This window comes from Propithecus coquereli, unplaced genomic scaffold (genome assembly GCF_000956105.1).
Source record: "Propithecus coquereli isolate 6110/MARCELLA unplaced genomic scaffold, Pcoq_1.0 Scaffold38, whole genome shotgun sequence".
Lineage (NCBI taxonomy): Eukaryota > Metazoa > Chordata > Mammalia > Primates > Indriidae > Propithecus > Propithecus coquereli.
Genome location: NW_012149507.1, coordinates 7,069,103 through 7,093,227, shown reverse-complemented (window position 1 = coordinate 7,093,227; position 24,125 = coordinate 7,069,103). Strand labels below are relative to the sequence as shown.

At 35.2% G+C, this 24,125-nt stretch overlaps 1 protein-coding gene across 1 annotated transcript in view; it reads left to right on the top strand.

The window, feature by feature from the left end:
* The window catches only part of ROCK1 (Rho-associated, coiled-coil containing protein kinase 1), a 182,152-nt gene that overhangs the window by 140,068 nt on the left and 17,959 nt on the right, over positions 1-24,125 (top strand). The window contains exons 17-27 of the mRNA XM_012652083.1: positions 4,287-4,393; positions 5,567-5,717; positions 6,490-6,650; positions 8,934-9,118; positions 10,246-10,315; positions 12,178-12,272; positions 19,075-19,240; positions 21,072-21,165; positions 21,585-21,673; positions 22,228-22,416; positions 23,271-23,430. Of these exons, the coding sequence (XP_012507537.1) occupies positions 4,287-4,393; positions 5,567-5,717; positions 6,490-6,650; positions 8,934-9,118; positions 10,246-10,315; positions 12,178-12,272; positions 19,075-19,240; positions 21,072-21,165; positions 21,585-21,673; positions 22,228-22,416; positions 23,271-23,430 (1,467 nt within the window). The remainder of the gene's footprint in view (positions 1-4,286; positions 4,394-5,566; positions 5,718-6,489; positions 6,651-8,933; positions 9,119-10,245; positions 10,316-12,177; positions 12,273-19,074; positions 19,241-21,071; positions 21,166-21,584; positions 21,674-22,227; positions 22,417-23,270; positions 23,431-24,125) is intronic.

Below are 24,125 nucleotides of genomic sequence, written 5' to 3'. Positions count from 1 at the left end.
TATTTTTTTATTGAGGTGAAATTCATATAACAAAGAATTAACCATTTAAAAGTGTACAATACAGGCCAAGTGCAGTGGCTCATGCCTGTAATCCCAGCACTTTGGAAGGCCAAGGTGCAAGTATTGCTTGAGGCCTGGAGTTTGAGACCAGCCTGGGCAACAAAGCAAGATGTCATCTCTACAAAAATAAAAAATTTAGTTGGTGTGGTGGCACGTGCCTGTAGTCCCAGCTACTGCAGAGGCTGAGGCAGGAGGATCACTTAAGCCCCGGAGTTCAAGGCTACAATGAGCTGTGATCGCACCACGCAACTCCAGCCTAGGTGACAGAGTGAGATCCTGTCTCAAAAAAAAAAACCAAAATACAGTAATACAATTCAGTGGCGTTTAGTACATTCAAAATGCTGTACAGCTACCTCCTCTATCTAGTCCCAGAACATTTTCACTATCACAAAAGTAAACCCTATATCCATTAAGCTGTTCCTTCCCATTTTCCCCTCCACCTAGCCCCTGGCAAACACCAGTCTCCTTTCTGTCTCTGAATTTATCTGTTCTGGATATTTCATATATAATGGCGTCTTACAATATGTGACCTTTCCTTTTTTCCTTTTCTTTGAGACAGAGTCTCACTCTTGTTGCCCTGGCTACAGTGCCGTGACATCAGCCTAGCTCACAGCAACCTCAAACTCCTGGGCTCAAGCAATCCTACTGCCTCAGCCCGAGTAGCTGGGACTACAGGCATGCGCCACCATGCCCTGCTAATTTTTTCTATATATATTTTTAGTTGTCCAGTTAATTTCTTTCTATTTTTAGTAGAGACGGGGTCTCGCTCTTGCTCAGGCTGGTTTCAAACTCCTGAGCTCAAACAATCTGCCCGCCTCGGCCTCCCAGAGAGCTAGGATTACAGGCGTGAGCCACCGCGCCCGGCCCTTTTTTTATTTTTTGTAGAGACAAGGTCTTACTATTGCCCAGGCTGGTCTCAAACTCCCAGCCTCAAGTGATCCTTCATTCATCCTCAGCTTCCCAAAGTGCTAGCATTATAGGCATGAGACACTGTGCCTGGCCCATACTTAGATTTAAGTGAGTTTTTTTTCGGTTTTCGGGGGTTTTTTTTTGGCTTTTTTTTTTGCTGAAACTTAACATATATGCACATAATAAAATACAGCAAATCAAAAATGAACATCTAGAGGAATTTTCACAGCATGAACACAACCACATTAATAAGAATCCAAATCACGAAATTGAACATTACCGGCAACCCAGAAGTCCCCTGGGCTTCCTTTCAGTCACTAACCTTTTCCCCCCTCCTAAATATTCACTGTTCTGACTTTTTACACCATAAATTAGTTCTTCTTGTTTCTGAACTTTTTATAAATGGAATCAAGCAATACACACTCTTTTGTATCTGGCTTATTTCATTCAACATATTTGTGAGGGTCTTCTGTATTACTGTATATGGCAGTAGTTTGTTCTTTCTCCTTGCTTATAGTATTCCATTTACTGTATATAATCACTGCAATTTACTTACCAATCATTCTGTGGGAATAGAGATTCTGATTATTTCCATTTGGGGGCTATTTTGAATAGTGCTGATACAAACTTTCTTGTATATATTTTTTGGTAATCTTACATGTACTTCCTATTGGGTCTATACCCAGTACCCAGGAGTGGCAGGGTCATAGGGCATATATATATTTACCTTTAGTAAATACTTCCAGGTATTTCAAGGTATAGCTGCACAAATTTATATTCACTAGCAGTATGAGAGCTCTAGTTGCTCCACATCCTCAAGGATAATACTCATCCTTACTAAGTATTGTCAGTCTTAATGTAGTCAATCTGGTGGTATGTAATAGTATTTCCTTGTGGATTAATATGCATTTCCCTGACATCTAAGATTGAACAACTTATCATGTGTTTATTGGCTGCTTGTGATGTGCTCCTCAAGTCTTTTGCCCTTTTTTTTTATTGAGTTGTTTGCCTTTTTTATTATTGGTCCGTATGAGATTTTTATGCTAAATCCTAGATATTTCTCCTTTACAAATATATGTATCACAATTGTCTTTTCCCACTTTGTGATTTGCCTTTTTACTTTTTTTTAAGTTTTATTTTTAATCGACACATAATGATTGTACATACTTGTGAGATATAGTGTGATGCTTTTATACATGTATATAAGATATAATGATCAAATTAGGGCAATCAGCATATCCATCACCTCAAATGTTTACCATTTCTTTGTGAAGAGAACATTCAAAATCCTCTGTTTTGAAATATACAATATGTTACTAACTGTAGTCACCCTACTGTGCAGTGGAACCCTTTTCACTCTTTAATGCTGATTTGGATAAATGGGAGGCCTTAATTTCCCATATTTGACGTGGCCTAGTTTTTCTTTAATGGTTAGTTCTGTATCTAGTGTGGCCTATAGAAATTTTGGAATAGATTATGAAGTTATTATCCTCTATTAGCTTTTAGAAGCTTTGTTGTTTTAATCCACTTAGGTTATGATACCTCATGTTTTGGTTCTTACGTCTTCCACTGTTTTTCTATTTTTCGTGTATTTAGCTTCTCTTTTTTCATGTATTACACAGACAAGTTATGGTTTATTCCCAGTGTGTCTTTTTAGATATAGAGTAAATGAAGAAAATATACTTAATGTGTCTTTCATACGGTTGTTAGGAATCTGTAATGTATTCAACACATACATTTTTATTACCTTGTCTTCTTAGGAGTTGGTTTATACTAAGCTTTTTCTACATGAAAAATTCAAAGCTTAATCTGAATTTGCTATCTTTGTACAGATTTTCAAAACCTGTTATTATAAATACCGGAGGAACAATTTTTTAAATAGCACTTCAACATTTAAACATTTTGGCACATCTGCTTTATCTCTGTCCATACAAACACACACATACTTTTTATTTTGGTCATTTGAAAGAAACTGGCAGGTGTTTCTTTCTCCTACATGAACATATTCTAACACAAAAATAATATTATCATGTGTGTGAATAAAATTATTTTATTTTTCCCTAGATTCTAGAACTGGTCTGGCAGATAAGCATTATCAGGTGCTGAAGATTTAATATTCATTTGTTTATTAAACAACTGCTTTAGAAATACTAAAATACAGGAGGTTGATAGAGTACATTTGAGATTGGGGCAAGTACAATAAGTTAAACTGTCCTTTGAGTAGTAAAGAATTTTTCCTGGTCCTTCAGGGTGCTTCATCCAATCCTCTGTCAAATCCTAGGCCACCTTGGATCACAAAGTATGAAAATAGAGACTTAAGTTTGAGCTAGACAATATAATTATTATTATGTTTGTTTAAGTTGGATTATACATGTATTGAATTTGTGTGTTTGTTAATTACTTATGCATTTAAAACCTATAAGGTTAATGCATATTTTAATGAGGAGGCAGTTACTAAATATACGAGCTGCTACCGTTGCATGGCCTGAGCCTCAGGTTAAGTTAAAACTAAGCTTTGAGGCCAGGCACGGTGGCTCACGCCTGTAATCCTAGCACTCTGAGAGGCCCAGGCGGGCGGATTGTTTGAGCTCAGGAGTTCGAAACCAGCCTGAACAAGAGCAAGACCCCGCCTCTACTAAAAATAGAAAGAAATTAATCGGACAACTAAAAATATATAGAAAAAATTAGCCAGGCATGGTGGCGCATGCCTGTAGTCCCAGCTACTCGGGAGGCTGAGGCAGAAGGATCACTTGAGCCCAGAAGTTTGAGGTTGCTGTGAGCTAGGCTGACGCCACGGCACTCACTCTAGCCCAGGCAAAAGAGTGAGACTCTGTCTCAAAAAAAAAAAAACAAAAAACTAAGCTTTGTTAGAGACTTGAATTCCTAAAACTTAGTTTTCTATAAAAATGAAGTTTGACTCCAGTAAGTTTAAATGTAATTTTATTAAACACTTTGCAGAGTGTCTGGCACATACATGGCACTTAATAAATACGTGCCTTAATTGACTAAAGGGTCTCACCTTTAACATGGTAGGAGAGAGCACTCAATAAGGACTTGGATCTGGTTTCTCGCCCAAGCTGAGACTTTATCTCTTTGGCCACTTGTAAAATAAGAAACATGCAGTAGAGGATATACAATTAGCATTAATATTTTTATTACTGTATATTGTGTTTATTATGTAACCTACCAAGAAAACACTTAATAAATTTTATCTTATCAGGAAATTTAATACATTTTTTAAAAAAACTAAATGGTCACACTGAACAAAAAGACTTCTTTCAGTGACTATGGACTTGAACTTCTTTCTTGCTTGGTAGCTCGAATTACATCTTTGCAAGAGGAGGTGAAACATCTCAAACATAATCTTGAAAGAGTGGAAGGAGAAAGAAAAGATGCTCAAGACATGCTTAATCATTCAGAAAAGGTAAATGATTTAACATGTACTAATTATGAGATAGTATTTACTGAGTTACCTAAGATGACAAGGTGGTTTTATAAAATAGCTTTCATTCTTAATGTTTATGTAGTTACATTTCTAAAAGTTTTTATGTTTGGTCAGTTGATATTTGGAGATATATGTGTGTCTTATTTAGGGTTTGGTTTTGTGTTATTTTTGTTTGTTTTTACCCTAGAGAGCATTAGATGTTTGATGTTAACAGATCATCACAAATTGCTTTGGTTTTGGAAATAACCTTTTCAAAAAGAATTTTTTTCCCCATTTTCTTTGTACATGGGTAAGATGAAGGTGCTGGACCTTACTATAGACATTATGGAAAAGAAAAACAAGGGATCAATATATAGTAGACCATGCATACTTGTTCTGTTTTGTTGGTAAGAGTTTTCAAAATAGAAAAGTGCATAAAGTGACTGGCCTTTGCATTTAGAATTTTCTTAACAATCAAAAATTTCATTGGTTATCCTCTGTTACATCCCTTACTAAGGAAAAGGACTAAACAAATAATATACACATCTAACTCTCACTTTTTCAGTGCCTCCCTGAAATGTCAGCGGTTACGTAAAACCTCAGATAAATTATCAGAAACACCACTACTTATCTTGTCCTTTGGACACGTTTTGTGGCAATGAGAATAGTTTGTGATGGCCTAACTTGTGTAAATGTGGACATAGGATAAAAGAAGGAAGAGTAGAAGAGGTACCCAAACAGAAATGGAATATATTTTGACTTGGTCTCCCTTCCCATCTCAGTGACTTACCATGGGATGCTTTGTGGGTTTGGTTTTTTTTTTTTTTTTTTTTAGTCAAAGTAAATGTGGGTTTAGATGCAAATGTTGATAAAAATAATTTAATATATTTTTAAAGTGCAGCAAAAATAAAATAAACTGAAAAATTGTCCTGTGCATTTCTGAACCTATCGGTGAACTGTCCACCAGTACAACCTTGCTGTGCCATCAGCCGTGGTTAATGATTCAAATGAGAAGGGAAGGGGGTAAAGTAAAGGTGATAGTTTGCTTTTAGTTATATGTGTTGATTATGATTTTAAAAGTAGGACATTTATTTCTCATGGATTATTAGATGTAAGATTTAATAACATGCCTTTTGCATAGCTTATTACATGACTCTCATTCCCATTTCACAGGAAAAGAATAATTTAGAGATAGATTTAAACTACAAACTTAAATCATTACAACAACGATTAGAACAAGAGGTAAATGAACACAAAGTAACCAAAGCTCGTTTAACTGACAAACATCAATCTATTGAAGAGGCAAAGTCTGTTGCAATGTGTGGTAAGTGTTGGTTTCAGTATTTTTTACAAATTGGTTTTAAATAATGACTATAAAAATATATTTTTAATCAAAACTTCATTTTATAGGAATATAGCACATAGAAATTATAATCTAGGAAAAAGGTGCCCTTTTTTTAATGCCTTCTATTGTTTTAAATCACAATTTCACCTTCTAGTTCCCTCACTCTGCTACCCTTTATTCCCTATAAAAGTTTGTAGAATCTGTTTTCTCCCAGTTTTTCAGCCCTTTCCTTGGTTTTTCTCCCTGATCCATTCCAGACCTCACTGTTAATTCATTTGCTTTCTTGCTTTGCACCCTCAATTTCTTCATTCCTTTGTATTTCTACTGTATTACATCTCGAAACACAACCCTAGTTCAGACCAACCAGCCACTTTCTTCACTTCAGATAAATGGGTGCATTATTTTCAACCTCAGTTGGGCTGTCAGTTTTTTTTATATGTCAACAGTTTCTTCTCCCATACTTTTATTTATCTTCTCAAGCTTCCTATGCCATTTCTTTATCTCTCCAGTTTTAGGTGCTCTTCGTATCATTGGGAAAGGCTGGATTTAGAAGATTTTATTTTATAACTCCCTTATTGTAGAAATTTCTACTACACAAATAATTCAAATAATGTGAGAACTTCTATAATTAATAGCTCTGATAGAGTCCCAGGATAAAAACAATAGAGACGTTTGAAACCAATTTACAGCCCATGTAAAGTGAAATATATTAAAATGTTCTTTCTTTAAATGTAACTTTTTGCTTTCACAGAGATGGAAAAAAAGCTGAAGGAAGAGAGAGAAGCTCGAGAGAAGGCTGAAAATAGAGTTGTTCAGATTGAGAAACAATGTTCCATGCTAGATGTTGATCTGAAACAATCTCAGCAGAAGCTAGAGCATTTGACTGAAAATAAAGAAAGGATGGAGGATGAAGTAAGAAAAATAGTACTGAATTTGTTTATCTTTAAAAGAGAAACAATCTTACGTTATGATGAAGAGTTATTTGTAATTTAAACACCATGGAGGAGATTTGAAATAACCCACATGTATCTATGTTCACTACTGTCTGATCATCCTAACACCTAGAATTTTCATCTTCGAATAGTTATTAAACACCCTGTTAGGGTCTATACTATTTTGCAGTATGACAGTACAATTATATTGAAGTGTCATAGTTCCTCCCCTGAAGAAACTGACCATCTCCTTTAAAAAAAACAACTCTTTATTATAAGGTGTCCTATAATCCCAAAGAAAGAGTATTGCTCGTAGATTTTAAAAAGTGTTAAACTGCAATCTTTACTGGCTTAGATTGATAGAAAGCATGGCATACACATTTATAAAACAGTTAATAAAAAGATAAAATGCCATTATATCCTGGTAGTTAGTATATGTATTTTAAAAATTATTTCTAAGATTGAATGTAGAGAAGCCTTCACAAGGAGGGGTAGGACATTACCTAGATTTTAAAGGTTGAGTAAGACCTCAGAAGGTGATAGTTTGAGACTCAGAGCTTATCTTGGTAGAGGGAATATTATCAATAAAGGTATGGGTAACAGTGGGTATTAAGTGGGTAAGAAGATGGGTAAGTAGGGACAAAAAAGAACTTAATCTGACCAGAGAAGAGGAGACATGTTGAGTAGTCAAGGGAGAAACTTGGGGGTCAAAGTATGGATACTTTTTAAAACTTGCATGAGAAGTATGAGCGAAAATATTCTTTTAGGAAAATTAATCTGACAGTGGTATATAGAATGTACTAGAAAGAAGAGAGTTTAGAGATACCTGTTAGAAGCAGCATGCAATTTTCATTGTATATTCAAAATTTGAAAGATAATATTTGGTCATTTTAAAAACATAATTTTTGACCATCTATGATTTGCCTGGCTCTGTGCTAGGAGTTGGGGTTACTGAGGTGAATAAGGTATAGGTATGGTCTTGACTTTATGGGAACTGACAGCCAAGAGAGAAAGATATTAAAATAATAATTACAACCACGACAAATAATCGGAAGTGTATGACTAATCGCATTGGGGAGGAGTTAAGGAAGGCTTTGCTAAGGGTGTGACATTTAAGTTAAGAGCTAAAGAATGAATAGATAAAGAGGTAAAAACAGAAGGAATAGCTTGTGCAAGAACCGTGAAGTGAGGGAGAGTTTATTGCATTTGAGGATCTGAAGAATATTGGATTCTAGAGAATGGACGATGATAGGATTAAAGAGTAGAAAGCAGATCACGAAGGGCATTGTAAACCATTGTAAGAACTTTGAGTTCATTGATCCCAATACCTAAAAAGCATTTGATAAATAATTGTTGAATTGAATTAAATATACATTCAATTTGTTATGTAAGCTTTAGAGGGTTGTAGACTAGAGCACATAAACATTTATGAACGAACAAGTAAATTTAAATACCCCTTTGGAATGTCCCCCAAAAAGTGGCTTTTTTCTTTCCTTTTTTTTTTTTTTTTTTTTTAGAGACAGAATCACCAGGGCTAGAGTGCAGTGGTATGATTATAGCTCATTACAACCTCAAACTCCTAGGCTGGAGCGATCCCCCTGCCCCAGCCTCCCCAGTAGCTGGGACTACAGGTGTGCACCACCAGCTAATTTTTTTCTATTTTTTAGTAGAGACAGAGGTCTGGCATCTTGAGCAGGCTGGTCTCGAACTCTTGACCTCAAGTGATCTTCCTGCCTCGGCCTCCCAGAGTGCTAGGATTATAAGCATAAGCCACTGTGCCTGTCTTTTTTTTTTTTTTGAAATAGAGATGGAGTCTCGCTATGTTGCCCAGGCCTGGAATGCAGTGGCTATTCATAGGCATGATCATAGCTCACTGCAGCTTTGAACTCCTGGCCTCAAGGCATCCTCCCACCTCAGCCTTCTGAGTAGCTGGGACTAACAGGCACAAGCCACTGCACCCAGCTAAAAGTAGCTTTTATGATTACTTCGTATGAACTCCAAAATTTCCATGCTGGTTGGAGTAGAAAGAAACCAGATTTTTTTTTTTTCTAAGTGATCTCATGTCTGAAATTTGATATAATTTGACACAATAGTAAATCTTCAGTAATAAACATATAGAATAATAGATACTCTTTAGAACACTAATGTTTTCTATTAGTATAATGAATTATAATGTACTTGTGATTTGGTGAGTATTCTTTAAAATAATGTCTAATAAATTATTAATGAGATTTAAGATCCCAATTATTTTTCTCATTCATAGGTTAAGAATCTAACCCTGCAATTGGAGCAGGAATCAAATAAGCGACTGTTGTTACAAAGTGAACTGAAGACTCAAGCGTTTGAGGCAGACAATTTAAAGGGTTTAGAAAAGCAGATGAAACAGGAAATAAATACTTTATTGGAAGCAAAGAGGTTATTAGAATTTGAGTTAGCTCAGCTTACAAAGTAAGTCTTGAAAATAACGTTGTGATTTCTTTCTTTTTTGTGTTCGGCAGTGGCTTATGTGTTTGATATTTTATGTGTGTACAGATTTATGTACTTAGAGTTTGTGAAACAAAGATAGGAAAAAGAATTTAGAAATAAAAGAATTTGCTTGCAAGGAAAGTTTGCAAGGGAGTTCGGGCTTTGGAAAGACCAGCTCACTAAATAAAAAATAGAAATATTTAAAGGGATACAAAAAGGAGATTATCAAGGCTGCTGACTTTTTATGTTTTTAAGAGACTAAAATAAGACATGGTGACTCTGTTTTGTTTTGTTTCTTTGGTTCATCTCAGAATGTAAAGTGTGTTTTTTATTTTTCTATTACATTTGAGATGTGATATGCCTGCTTACATGAAATGAATACAAAGCAATGTGTCAGTATTGCTTTCAGAATTTGTACAAGGACATGTTTCAAAAAATTTAATGTAAGAGATGAGTATATCTTGTACCAAGTCATACGTTTTTATTTCCTCCAAATTTGTTTTATGATATCTTCACTTGCCAGCTTCATTTACAACACAGTGATTCTTGGATAAAATTGTTAGTTTTGATTAAGTTGGGTTTATACTGGTGAAATTCTTTTCCCCTTTTAGAGCTACCATTTTCACCAAGTAATGTTTTTTATATTTTTCTTCTCCCACAATAACTTACTCATCATTCAGTGGACATTTGTTATCTACTTCATATCAACCACACATGCCTTTTTTTTCCCACATTCCTTTTTAGTTACTGAAAATACAAAGCTACTACTATCTAATGTGAAAGCCTAGTGGCTGCAGATAAATTATTAATCCCTGAAAGTCTGTGTCTTTGGGTTGCATAGTGTTTCTCTGTCTTTTCGAGTTTGTTCTTCTCTATGTGAGTTGTGTTTACGTGTGTATTAGATACATACAGTTGTCTCTTTATCTACATTCCTCTTCCTTTATCAATTTATTGTTCTTGCTTTCCCCTCTTATTGAAGTATGTTTTTTTAAAACCAAACATTATTTTAGTAAACCTTTTTTTATTTTAGCAACTTTAACAAACTAAGAATAATGTGAAGTCTAGTATAAACATTAACATTTATTTGCTATTTTTCCTTTTATTTGAAGGCAATATAGAGGAAATGAAGGACAGATGCGAGAACTACAAGATCAGCTTGAAGCTGAGCAATATTTCTCGGTAAGTGAGAATCATTTTTAACATATAGACTTTCAAAACCTGACGTAAAACAAAGTATTTAGATCCCTTTATGCCTACTGTGATTCTTTTTCAAACGACTCTGTTCATCTTGTAATAAACATGGTGACTTTCTATTTTTTGTCTGTTTTCTTTCTTAGCTTATTATGAGGCCATCATTTTATATGTTTTTAAATTTAAAAAAAATTTTTGGTATTGAAAAATCTTTGCCTGAATGTATATTAACTTTAACTATTCAAAGTGCATACTAGTAATTTCTGCAGAGTGGTCTGTAGTATCCTATACACTTACTGTCCGTACGCTTCCACAGAGTAATCATTCAGTGTCTCCAGGTGTTTGGATGGATGTCAGATGATTGTGATGGTTCCTATGGATTCTTGATTTGCCTCTAGGAGATAATACTGTATAAAACTTGACCTCTTAGTTGATTGTTGATTGCTTGTGAGGATATGGTTACATAGCGTTTAATTTGATAAGCTGTTAAGAACCAAATGTGAGATTTGTCTTTAATCTGAGTTTTCAGATCAGATTATTTTTCTTTTTATTCTGTCATTGATTACTTACATAAATTTCAGTATTTGAAGTCAAAGAGAAGAGATGAGAACCTGGGTCCTAAAGGCAAAATGGATTATTTAATTTTAGAAATTACAAATACTTAAAACTAGAGCAAGTCTTCACTCTTCCTTCATTTGCATTCCCATAGAATTTATGTATTTTTCCCTTAGAGAAGTGCTGTTTCTTAGAGGAATAATTAAGTGTACAGTATAAAAGTATTTCTCCACAGCTATTTGCTGACGCTTCCTATTTTTTTCCTTCTCATCTTTTAAACTAAAAAGAGTAGTTTAAAAAGACAAAGTATTAGACATCAGAACTGAAAGTTTACAACTTCAGCAGCTAATACAGTATGAGTCTGATCTGTTAAATATTTGTTCACAGAGTTGGCAAAAACTTAGTGAATTTTCTAAGAACCATTGTTCTATAATAAGTATATATTATTGATATGTTAACAGAATATTTGATATATCTTGTATATGTTTCTTCTGTCTCTAAACCATCCACTCCATCCACTTACCAAAAGGGAAGTGATTTTTCTAACATTGTTCATTTCAAGAATTGATCTAACTTCTAAATTAGTAGTATTGCTAAGTTTCTTTATAATATTTTCCGAAATAATGTAATTTATAATACATTTTATTAAGGTATAATTTCTATATAATAAATTATATTAATACCTATTTTAAGATTCAGTAAGTGTCAGTAATACCTATTTTAAGGTCAATAAATTTTTATAAGTGTGTAAACCTGTGGGGCCACCACTGCAATCAACACGTGCAACATTTCCTTCACTACAGAAAGTTCTCTTGTGCCCTTTTGAAGTCAATCTTACCCACCGTCTTCTGTCCACAAGCAATTACTAATTGGCTCTCTGTCACTATTGATTATTTTCACTTGTTCTAGAATTTCATATACATGGACTCACACAGTATGTACTTTTTCTTTAGTACCTGGTTTTTTTGACTCAGCATAATATGTTTTAGATTTATCATGTTGTATTTATCAGTAGTTCATTCCTTTTCATTGCTAAGTAGTATGGATATACCACAATTTTTTAACCCATGTGTTGATGGATATCTGGGTTGTTTATAATTTGGACCTGCTGTGAATAATGCCATAATGAAAACTCATGTATAAGACTGTGTGTGGACATACATTTGCGTTTGTCATGGATAAATACTTGGGAGTGGAAGTGTTAAGTCATATGTTAATTCTTTAACTTTATAAGAAACTGCCAACCCATTTTTTAACCCACTATAAACAGTTATTTCTTACCATTTGTTTTGCAGACACTTTATAAAACCCAGGTAAAAGAACTTAAAGAAGAAATTGAAGAAAAAAACAGAGAAAATTTAAAGAAAATACAGGAACTGCAAAATGAAAAGTATGTCCATTTTACTTTAGAACAAGAATCAATACAACAGGCATTCTTAAGTTTAAAATAGTGAGTAGGCGTGCCATTTTTCTGGTGGGAATGGTATAGCACAGTTTATTGGGCTAATTCGGAACAAATCAGAATAGGCTGAAATTTATCTTTATGGTGAAGAAACAATGCAATAAATCAATACTAGCGGTGGCACAGAGATTCATTAAACTGTGACAAAAAATTGTTTGACAATTAATTGTTTTCAAGGGTCTTTCCTCAATTTGTATGTAAATAATTTATATATAAGTAAGTTGTGTTGTATTCACAGATCATTATTTTTAAGTTAGATAAAGGTATATAAGGTCTTCCTCTTAGTATTATCATGCTGGTTAATTTTCATCAAATGTGTTTAGGACCTTTGAAGGAGAAAACCTTATAAAGCTATTTAAATTTAACAACCTCATTTTAGAATTGAGCTGCCAGGCCCACAAAGATTGATACAGCTGGGCTAGATAGTGTTAGAACAGACACTGGAATTAGTTTTCTGACATTGTTGTATGCTCTTTACATTTTACCACTTTTGAAGGAAATTCTAAAATTTTAACTATTGATGCAAATACAGAAAATAGCAAAACAAATACAGTTTTATGAACTATATAACAACTATCATTATAACCACTGCCCGTGAACAAGAAAGAACCTTGCTTTGCATTTCAGAAGCCCACTTTATCCCACTTCCTAATAATGCCTTCATTCCTCCCCACCATAAGAGTAATCACTATCCTGACATTTATTTGTTGAAGAAACTAGATCTTTTGTCCTATAGAGGTTCCCTCAGGTGTGATTTTGCTGATCTCATTTCCATAGTTAGTTGAACATTTCCCCCTTCTTGTTTCCTGCAGATCAGTAGTTAAATTGAGAGTTGCTCTGTTCAATATGCTAGACACTGGTCTCATGTAGTCATTTAAATGTAAATTTAAATTAATTTACATAAAATTAATACTTTAATTCCTCAGATGCACTAGCCATATTTCAGGTGCTCAATAGTCACATGTGGTTAGTGTCTAGCATATTGGATAGCACAGATACAGAATATTTCTATCATCGTAGAAAGTTTTATTGGACATTCCTGATCTAGTGGCTTAATCAAATTCAAATCTCATTTGTAGTAGGGAAAAACTACTTCATGTATAATCTTGTAATGTCTGGTTGCTTCTTTGAGTTGTTAACAACCATTAACACTCAATGTTAGATCCTTAATACAGAAGGTGTTGCAAAATGGAGATGTTTCACTTTTATTGTTCTTTCTTCACTTTTTGTTGGAAAATATAACTTTTATTTTAAATTTTTTTTATTTTAAGAGACAGGGTTTCATTCTGTCACTCAGGCTGGAGTGCAGTAGTGCAATCACAGCTCTCTACAGCCTTGAATTCACAAAGCACAAGTGATCGTTTCAGCTCAGCCTCCTAGAACTCCAGGCACATGGCACCACACCCGGCTAATTTTTAGTTTTTGTAGAGACAGGGTCTGGCAGTGGTGCCCAGGCTGGTCTTGAACTCCTGACCTCAAGCAATCCACCCACCTCGGCCTCCCAAAGTTCTGGGATTATAGGCATGAGCCACTGTGCCCAGCCTTAAATTCATTTTAAACAGTTTTGTAAGTAAATTTAGGTTAGACTTTTCACTGTTTAACAATGTTGACTTGATTAAAAATTAAGTATCATAATACCTTGGTATTAATTGTATTTCTTTTGGGATTAAGTTGCCTTGATCGCATTGATTAAGTTGATAAAAGTATTTAAGAAACACCTGGGAGGCCAGGCATGGTGGCTCATGCGTATAATCCTACCACTCTGGGAGGCTGAGGCGGGAGGATCGCTTGAGGTCGGGAGTTCAAGGCCAGCCTAAGCAAGAGCCAGACCCTGTCTCTACTAAAAAGAGAAAAAATTAGCCCAGCAACCAAAAATAGAAACAACAACTTAACTGGGCGTGGTGATGAGCGCCTGTAGTCCCAGGTGGCTGAAGCAGGAGGATTGCTTGAGCCCAGGAGGTTGAGGTTGCTGTGAGGTAGGCTGATGCCAAGGCAGTCTGGCCTAGGCAACAGAGCAAGACCCTGTCTCAAAAAAAGAAAGAAAAAAAAAAAAAGAAACACCTGAGTGCAGTGGCTTGCACCTCTAATCCCAGCACTTTTGGAGGCTGAGGTGGGAGGATTGCTTGATCCCAGGAGTTAGAGACCAGCCTGGGCAGCATAGTGAGACCCCATCTCAGAAAAAACCAAACAAGCAAAAAGAAAATATTTAAGGCACAAAACTGACAATAATTTATTTTGGAGCTGTATAGTACCATAAATTTTAGCATCACAACAGGTATCAACATATTAATTTGGTGACCAAGTTTCAGAGCTAGATAACATACTTAATTGGAGTCTAAAGTAGACACAAAGCTACCTTTCCTGGTTATTCTCTGTGACAGTAATCATAGTCTGTTGCCTACCATTTGTGTAGTATTCATAGTGTAATATGCAATCCCAGGTTTGTGCAATTCACTGTGAGGAGGCACCCAATCTACTCCATACTATATTGTTGTAAAATGTTGACCCAAAACTGTTTGAAGTGTGTGTGTATATCTGGCAGGAGGTGAGGGGGACACTTTTGTGGACTCATTTGATCTTCCCCGGCAGCAATTGTAACCCCTACTATAGGATCAGGAGACACAAGGGCTGAAGAAAGACTACTAGCTTGTATACTTTTAAGGAATGGGAACAGAAAGGGAAAGTAAGAAGTCACCAGTAATAAAAGAGAAAATCAGAGTAGGGTATCACAAAAGCTACAAGCTACAAGAGTAGAATATTTTAGGAAAGAAAGTGATTTAAAGTACCAAATATTCAGAAAGGTCAAGTAAAAAATAAGTTGCCCATCATATTTATATTTAAGGTCGTTCATTATCTTCGTGAGAATAGTTCCTAAGTAGAGATGAGAATACTAGATTAATGTGGATTGAGACACGAATGAGAAGGGTGGAACTAGAGACAGAGTATATCCAACAGCCTCACTGGTGTTCTTACAATTCAGCAAACCATTCACATACTTTCATGCCTCAAGGCGTTTGGACTTGGTCTTCCCTCTGCCTGGAATATTTTCCTCTAAATAGCTACATGGCTTGCTCCTTCACCCTCTGTAGGTCTAGGTCTAAACATCATCTTAGAGAAGCTGTCCCTGAATACCCTTTGTAAAATCGCAAACATCCTCACTCCACCCCACTATCTTGCTGCCCAGTTCATATATCCTTCCTTGTTTTATTTTTATTTATCTCTTCCTAATATATTACAGAATTTGCTTACTTGTTTTATTTATTGTTTTTGTCTTTCCACTAGAACTTAAGCTTTATGGCAAAAGGAATTTTCAAATGTTTTGTTCTTGGCTCTAATTCATTTCTACACACTTGGTACCTAGAATTGTACCTTCAACATTATGTTGCTCAGCAAATATTTGTTAAATTTAAAAATTCGAAAGATTTGGCTGTTATGGCAAGGAGTTATAATGGTAGCTGGAAGAGAATGTGAAGGAAAGCCTTTTATTTTTAATGATAGCATAAATTTGAGCATATTTAAATGGGGCATGAGAAGAAAATCGAAATGGAAAGAGTTGCACATCTGTTCATTCATTCAAATAAATAGAATTTCTGCGCACTTTCTATGAGCCAGAAAATTTTAGCAGTGAACAAGAACAAAACCACAGTTTATGATCTTATAATCCATAAGAATATGGAATTATTACTAATTTTAATTCTTTGATGAGATTGGAGAATAAAGGTGAGAGATTGGCCTTAAATATTAGTAAAGACAAGTCTTTCATAGTGGAGAGTTGTGAAGGAAGTTTGGAAGAATGTAGACACAGATAATTTTACCCTGATCCTTCTCATTCTCTCTTGCTTTCTCTTGCACAGTTGCATAAGTAGGGATAGAAATGTATTGTGGGATAAAAAGGTTTTCTGGTATTTTAAAGTATAACTTAGATACTTTTATCTGAATTTGATGAAAAGCAGTAACCCCAGACAAGAGCAATGTCATGATCTGAAGCCCTGTGTTATAATAGCTAGCAGAACCACTCCTAGTATTCATAGACTTCACGGTGGTGGTATTGCCTATCTTTTCCTACTGCACTAACTACTCTGCCCTTCTAAGAAACTATTTCACATCTCTCTACTCAAATCTCTGCCTTTCCCTCCTTCTCATACACATAATGGCCTTGTCTCCTAGAAGTCAGAAAAGAACATCTGTTCTCTCCCACCACCATAGCTACTAGCCTATCTGCATCTGTACCTGTACACCCTACCTTCCTTCTGATGATACAAGTGAACAAAATGTGCTCTTGTCTAATGCTAGCCCCTTTATCCCGTCCCTTTTTGTCTACTTAAGAATATGACTCCAGCAATTCTCTCATTTTTCTTAAATCATTTTTCCCTTTCTATAGTCATTCTCATTGTTATGTAAACAGACAGTTAGATATCTCCTTAAAAAATAACCCTCTTTTAACTACATTATCCACTTCCAGCCACTATCCTATTTTTCTCCTTTTTGTACTTGAAAAGTGACATACCCGATATCTTGTGTCCTCTTTTCCCATTCTCTCTTGAGCTTACTCCAGTCGGACTTTTGCATTCATCACTCTAACAAAACAACTCTTCTCAACGTCGCTGTGGTCTTCCTGATAGTTAAAGACAATAGAAAGTTTTAAGTCTTCACCTTATTTAATAGCAGCATTTAACATAGTTGATTATTCTCTTGACAGAATTTCTTCACTTGGCTTCTGTGACACCGCACACTATTTTTCTTTTATTGAATTGGCTACTCTCGCTCAAGCTCCTTTGCTCCTTTGTCCCTTCTCATTTCTGAGACCATTAGAGTTTGGAGGGCCCAAGGGATTACTCCCTCCTTGTTCTCATCCAGACCCTGGCTTTAAATAGCATCAGAGTACAAGTACGTACTCCCTTGAATTCCAGTCTTGGATATCCAGCTGTCTATTTAACATTTCTGCTTGAGTATTTAATAAGCATCCCAAATTTAACAAGTCTGCAAAAAGTCCTGATTCCCTCACTTTGCCAGCCTGCTCTTCCCTATCTTCCCCATTTCAGTAGCTGGAAATTCTATTAGAGTCATCTTAGACTCTTCTTTAAAAAAAAAGCAACTTTACATGCAATCTATCCACAAATTTTCCCAGCTCTAACTAAAAATTATATGTAGAATCTGATCACTTCTCACCACTTGTACCATTTACTGACCTGGTCCAAACTGCCATCCTCTCCAATCTTTGTCATTTCAGTAGCCTCCTAAGGTGTCCCTGCTTCTGCCAGTGTCCGCCTACTGTCCGATCATAGTACAGCAGCCAGAATGATCTTTTTAAAACATCAGAGTACCAGAGTAAAAGCCAGAGCCCTGTATTGTCTTGGAAAGCCTTACAATGTCTGTTGCTCTCTCTCCTCACTTTTCTTAAAACATATCTCACAACTTTCCCCCATCTCTCACTATATTCACATTAGCTTTATTCAGAATGTCCTTGGGCATTTTTTATTTGATGTTCCCTCTGCCTGAAAGACTATATTCCCAGATACCTGCATGGCTCACCTCTTTCATATCTCTTCTCTAATGTCCTCTTAGCAGAGAGGCCTCCTTGACCACCCTGTAATAAAATAGTGACCATATTTATGGCTTTTTCCACCTTTCATCTTTTATTATTCTCCGTGGCATGCTCTATATTACTTGTTCACTTTTTAAATTGTCTATATGGCCCAGCTAATACATGCTCCCTGAGAGCAGGAACTTTGTTACTGTTTTACGAGGGCCACTCGGAAAATATCCAGCCATTGTTAATATAACAAGAACGGTAGCATAGCTGGATACTTTCCAGACAGCCCTCCTATTCCTTAATTCCCAGAACAGTGTTTGGCACATAGTAAACATTCAAATAAATAGTTGTTGCATAAATGAGTGAATATTCTTTTCTTGTGGTAACTATATGTCTCCCTCTTTAGGCTTGAGGAAGAAAATTTTATTCATAATACTCCCTTACTAGAAAATAGAAGATGGAAGTTACTCGTAACACATTTGTTGAGCACGTACTGTCTACAGGGGATACAATGGTGACAGTTGGATAAGATAGCTTATCCAAAAGAGGCTTTATGGGAAGAACAGGCAAACTGGAGTGATCTTGTTCTGGTCTGAATGTCAATGCTGAGAAGTTTTAAAGTGCAGTTTCCAAGGAGCATTCCTAGAATAGTTTATAGTGGTTTGCAAATCTCTTTATAAGTTTCATCATCTCATTGAATTTCAGAGGTCCCTTCTAGGGACCTCACAGATAATTTAGTTTAACCCTCTCATTTTACAGATTTGATTAAATCGGGAACTTGCCCAGTGTACCTACCCAATTAGCTAATGATAGAACAGAGATAAAGGTCCAGCCTCAGCCTCCTGATTTACCAGCCAGTGACTTTTACACTGTGCCATGCTGCCTTCCATTCCAAATCCACAGCAAATTCATTTCAGAAATAGACTGTTTGCTATTGCTTTATTACCTTTTCTAAGTTAAGCACAATAGCATATAGAAGATTAAATAGTTCTTTACATTTATATAATTTTTCAAAATGTGAGAGGTTAAATTCATTGCTTTTATAGAAAGTTGGTAGTGGATTCAAAGTTTATTTTAAGCAATAAAATACTTAGTTCTTTTGATCATGTAAAGACAATTGTGTTTCTAAGTATATGATTAATTTGAAAGAATGAAGTGAAATTGTTTATATCCATTTCTTTTAAAAATCTATTGCAGAGAAACTCTTGCAACTCAGTTGGATCTCGCAGAAACAAAAGCCGAGTCTGAGCAGTTGGCTCGAGGGCTTCTGGAAGAACAGTATTTTGAATTGACCCAAGAAAGCAAGAAAGCTGCTTCAAGAAATAGACAAGAGATTACAGATAAAGATCACGCTGTTAGTCGGGTAAGTGTGATGGTCAGGTAAGTTATATAACTAAAATTGGTTTAAATTGAAATAAATCACATCTTAATGTATTAGGGTGTTTGGTGCCATGTTTATTTATTTCTACTTTATACATAGTGGTCATTCTATATTCATGTATAAAATAGTTTATATAATCCAAAACAATTTTTAATGATTAAAATTCTTATTCAATACATTGAGCTTTTTTCCTTTCTGGCTGTAAATCTTATTAGTTATATTAATATTTCATGTGAAGAAATACATGGCTTAAATTCGTTTATTCTCTTAATACATTGAAATGGATTTTATGGGCCAGAATTCTGTGAAATTCAGAGGAACTATTTTGGGATGAGAAATTCTTTGGATAGTCTACAAATCCATTATAAGAAAACCAATACTCCAAATAATTACCCATTCTGAGGTTTGTACTGTAGTCTATATGGAATCATGGGGATAAAAAGGGGAGTTACAGAGATTTTTTCTTTTGAAGCTACTATCAAGTGCTCTCATATAGGCAGGCTTGGGTTCAAATGCTAGCGTTGCCCCTAAGAAGTTACATAGTCTTGGCAAAAGTTCCTTCAACTTTTCTAAGCCTCAGATTTCTCATCTAATAGAAAGACTGGGCCGGGCACGGGTGGCTCACGCCTGTAATCCTGGCACTCTGGGAGGCCGAGGCAGGCGGATTGTTTGAGCTCAGGAGTTCGAAACCAGCCTGAGCAAGAGCGAGACCCCGTCTCTACTAAAAATAGAAAGAAATTAGCTGGACAACTAAAAATATATATAGAAAAAATTAGCCAGGCATGGTGGCACATGCTTGTAGTCCCAGCTACTCAGGAGGCTGAGGCACTAGGATCGCTTCAGCCCAGGAGTTTGAGGTTGCTGTGAGCTAGGCTGACACCACGGCACTCTAGCCTGGGCAACAGAGGACTCTGTCTCAATAAAAAAAAAAAAAAAGAAAGAAAAGAAAGACTGGGCGCAGTGATTCGCGCCTGTAATCCTAGCACTCTCGGAGGCTGAGGTGGGAGGATCGCTTGAGCTCAGGAGTTCAAGACCAGCCTGAGCAAGAGCAAGACCCCATCTCTGATAAAAATAGAAAGAAATTAGCAGTGCAACTAAAAATTAAAAAAATAAAAAAAAAATAACCCAGGCATGGTGGCGCATGCCTGTAGTCCCAGCTACTTTAGGAGGCTGAGACAGGATTGCTTGAGCCCAGGAGGTTAAGGTTGCTGTGAGCTAAGTGACACCGCAGCATTCTAGCCCAGGCAACAGAGTGAGATTCTGACTCACAAAAAAAATAAAAATTAAAATTAAAAATAATATATTTATAAAATAGAAATAATAATATCTATTCCACATGATTGTTATGAGAATTAAATGAAATAATATAGATAGAATGATTAATAAATACATTGCTAAAAGTAATTGATCAATAAATATCTTATTGTCATTTGCATCATCATTGCTCAGATGAAGAAACTGAGACCAGAAAGATTGACTCGCTTGAATCATATAGTAGGTTAATTGCAGATCTAGAACTAAATAAAAATTTCATAGTTTCCAGTCTAGTTATTTTTCCCCTTTCGTTCATACATATCACATGTATATGTGCATATACTGAAAAAGTTTTTAGAAGCTATTATTTTTAAAATATTTTGGACTTAATTGTATCCATATATCTTAAACTGGAAACCAGGCATTTTCTGTAGTTCAGCAATCAATGTCTTGCCTGTCTTCATCTATGGAAAATGTGAAGTATTATTTTAAAGATTATTGCTTTAAATATAAGGATAGCAAAAAGGCTGTAGCTTAAACCTTTGTGTGCTTTGTTTAGCTTGAAGAAACGAATAGCATGCTAAGCAAAGATGTTGAATTATTAACAAAAGAAAATGAAGAGCTAACTGAGAAAATGAGGAAGGCAGAGGAAGGTATGTGGGTTTTTAAAAATTCAATGTTAAAACAAATTTGGTGATTTTAAGCAATTTATGTTGTATGTTAGGTTTTTGAAATACCTATTTTCATGTGTTAAATAACTTCTGTAGCTTTAAGAATTATCTTAATGAGGTTACTAAAAATTACTATGTAGTATACACTAATTTAAATAATAAAGGACATTGTTATTTTGGAATGCAGAAATTGGGACCCGTGACCTTAAGGCCACGTGTGGCCCTCCAGATCCCCAAGTGTGGCCCCCTCGACTGAATCCAAACTTCGAGGATTTGTTCTGTAAAATTTGGATTCAGTCAAAAGGCTGCACTCAAGGATCCAGAAGGCTACATGTGGCCCCAAGGCCGCAGGTTCCCCACCCCTGAGCCATAAAATAACATTTTATGTAATTCGTTGACAGAATATAAATTGAAGAAGGAAGAGGAGATCAGTATTCTTAAGGCTGCCTTTGAAAAGAATATCAGTACTGAACGAACCCTTAAAACACAGGTATACATGCTTTCAGCCTTTTCCACGTTTTTGTACTTGAGTATCATATATTCAAAAAGTTAATAATTGTTCTTTGTGCACATTTTCCTAAAACCAAGATTTATAGGTTCAAGCTTGTTATTAGAACAAATGTAAATTCTTTCCCTGTTAACTATAGAAAATGTGAAACAGAATTTCAATTAAGAAAGCTAACTTGTCTGGTAATATTGTACAGTTGTACAAGATAAAGGCAGGGGGCCAAGGCATAGAAACCTTATTTGCTAGTACTAGAACCTAACATCAGAGTGGGACTAACATACTCCTGATTTGGTACTGGGTTGCAGTGTTAACCAAATAGAGGCTCCTGGGTCTTGTATTTGAATTGTAAGATAAGTTAGTGTTAGTTATTTGTGCTACCAGTTATCATATCCCAGCCTTCATTAGGTTGTCCTAATTTTCACATACACAAAAGTCCTGCTTCCCGATTTTGAAGGAAAAAATACATTTTTAATAGAGATTTAAATTGGATGACCACCATGTAGATCCTTATTAATAATATGTTAATATTTGAATAGGCTGTTAACAAGCTGGCAGAAATAATGAACCGAAAAGATTTTAAAATTGATAGAAAGAAAGCTAATACACAAGATTTGAGAAAGAAAGAAAAGGAAAATCGAAAGCTACAACTGGAACTCAACCAAGAAAGAGAAAAATTCAACCAGATGGTAGTGAAACATCAGAAGGAACTGAATGACATGCAAGCGGTAAGATTTGTGTGTGTGCATGTGGGATTATTTTCTTAAATTGTTATTACTGTATATGCCTGTTATCTGTCTTATTTAGATTGCATTTTCTTGTATAAAAATGTGTATTTTAGTTTATACTTTTCACAGTTTGGTCATTATTACTCTAATATGAACCATGATCTTGTAAAACTGAAAAGATGTTCTATTACCTGTTATATCTTGAGTAATTTTTACCCATTAGCAGCTGCTTGATCAGAGGACCTATTTTGACAGAGACAACCAAGGTTTTGCCTCTTTGGTTTCAGACTGAAATTGGGATATGGCTGTTATAATATTGATTATAATTGGGGTAGAGGTTTTGAAGTATTCTATATTATTTTTTCTAGTCAAGATTCACTTTTCTGAAATCAAAATCTCAAGCCTGATTTTTCGATACTTCCTGGTTTATTAATAGCACAAAATTGAGAGCCTGGTGTCTGGTGTTAAACAGACTTAGATCCAAGCTTTGACTCCATCATTTATGGTTTTACCATCCTGAGAAGTTTTCTATACCTTTTAAACTATTTCATTTGAAGAAAGAAAAGCATTTTTCCATTGCTTTAACTTGTTTTTTTTTTTTTGATGCCTTAAGTTTAAAAACAAAAACTCTTTTAAAGCAAGGAGAAAAGGAGCTTATCTAAGCAATGTATTACTGAGAAAAAAATTACATTTCTATAGTGTATCAAAATCTGTGGTGGTCAACATTCACCAAGTTTGCAGTAAATTTTTAGTATTAGCAATTTAGATTACTTATTTATATTTCAGTTAATGCTTAATGTTGGAAAATATTTGAGCTTGATTATTTATATTACCTTGATATTTTTCAAAAATAGCAATTGGTAGAAGAATGTACACATAGGAATGAGCTTCAAATGCAGTTGGCTAGCAAAGAGAGCGATATTGAGCAATTGCGTGCTAAACTTTTGGACCTTTCGGATTCTACAAGTGTTGCTAGTTTTCCTAGTGCTGATGAAACTGATGGAAACCTTCCAGGTAAGAATAATTATGTCTTTCAAATTTGTTTAAAATGTCATAAAAATCAGTGTATATTTCTTTCATTTGATTTTCTGTCATTTTGTCCATGGATTTTTAAGAAGTAATTCTTGTTTCTGATAGCCAAGGCCTGATGATGATTGTATACTTAGTGCATTTTATAGAATAAAAGCAGTATTACAAGCAATCTTAGGCTATTAAAATAGACCTGAGAGGCTCTACCTGAATAGGAACCTAAAGAGGTTTGTTAATTTATTTTGAGCAACCTAACTCCATGGTGAAAGTTGAAGCTGCTATTACACCTCTCACTATTTAAAGAAAATTGTGTTTTTGAGAGTAGCAGCTGTTTAAAGTTTTATGTATTATTGTGCTGAAACTAAGAACTGTACTTCATAATCAGAACCACAGCAGCTATGTGCAGAAGCCTATCTATTGGAGTAGTGATAAGGTTTAATTGGACGTTATGTTAAGTGTTAAGTTTGGAGAAATAGGTAAAAGGGGTTGGGCAGTGCAGTGAGAGGATGGGGGATCAAAGTGAGTGGCTAGGATTTCAGATATTTTAATATGTCTTCTTTTTCCCAGTAGGGAATCAATTAAAAAATAAACACAGCCTCATTCTTGCCTTAATCATAGTGTCAGCTGTAGTACATTTGTGTTATCATAACAGAGATGAGAAATACATATATAAGTTCAAT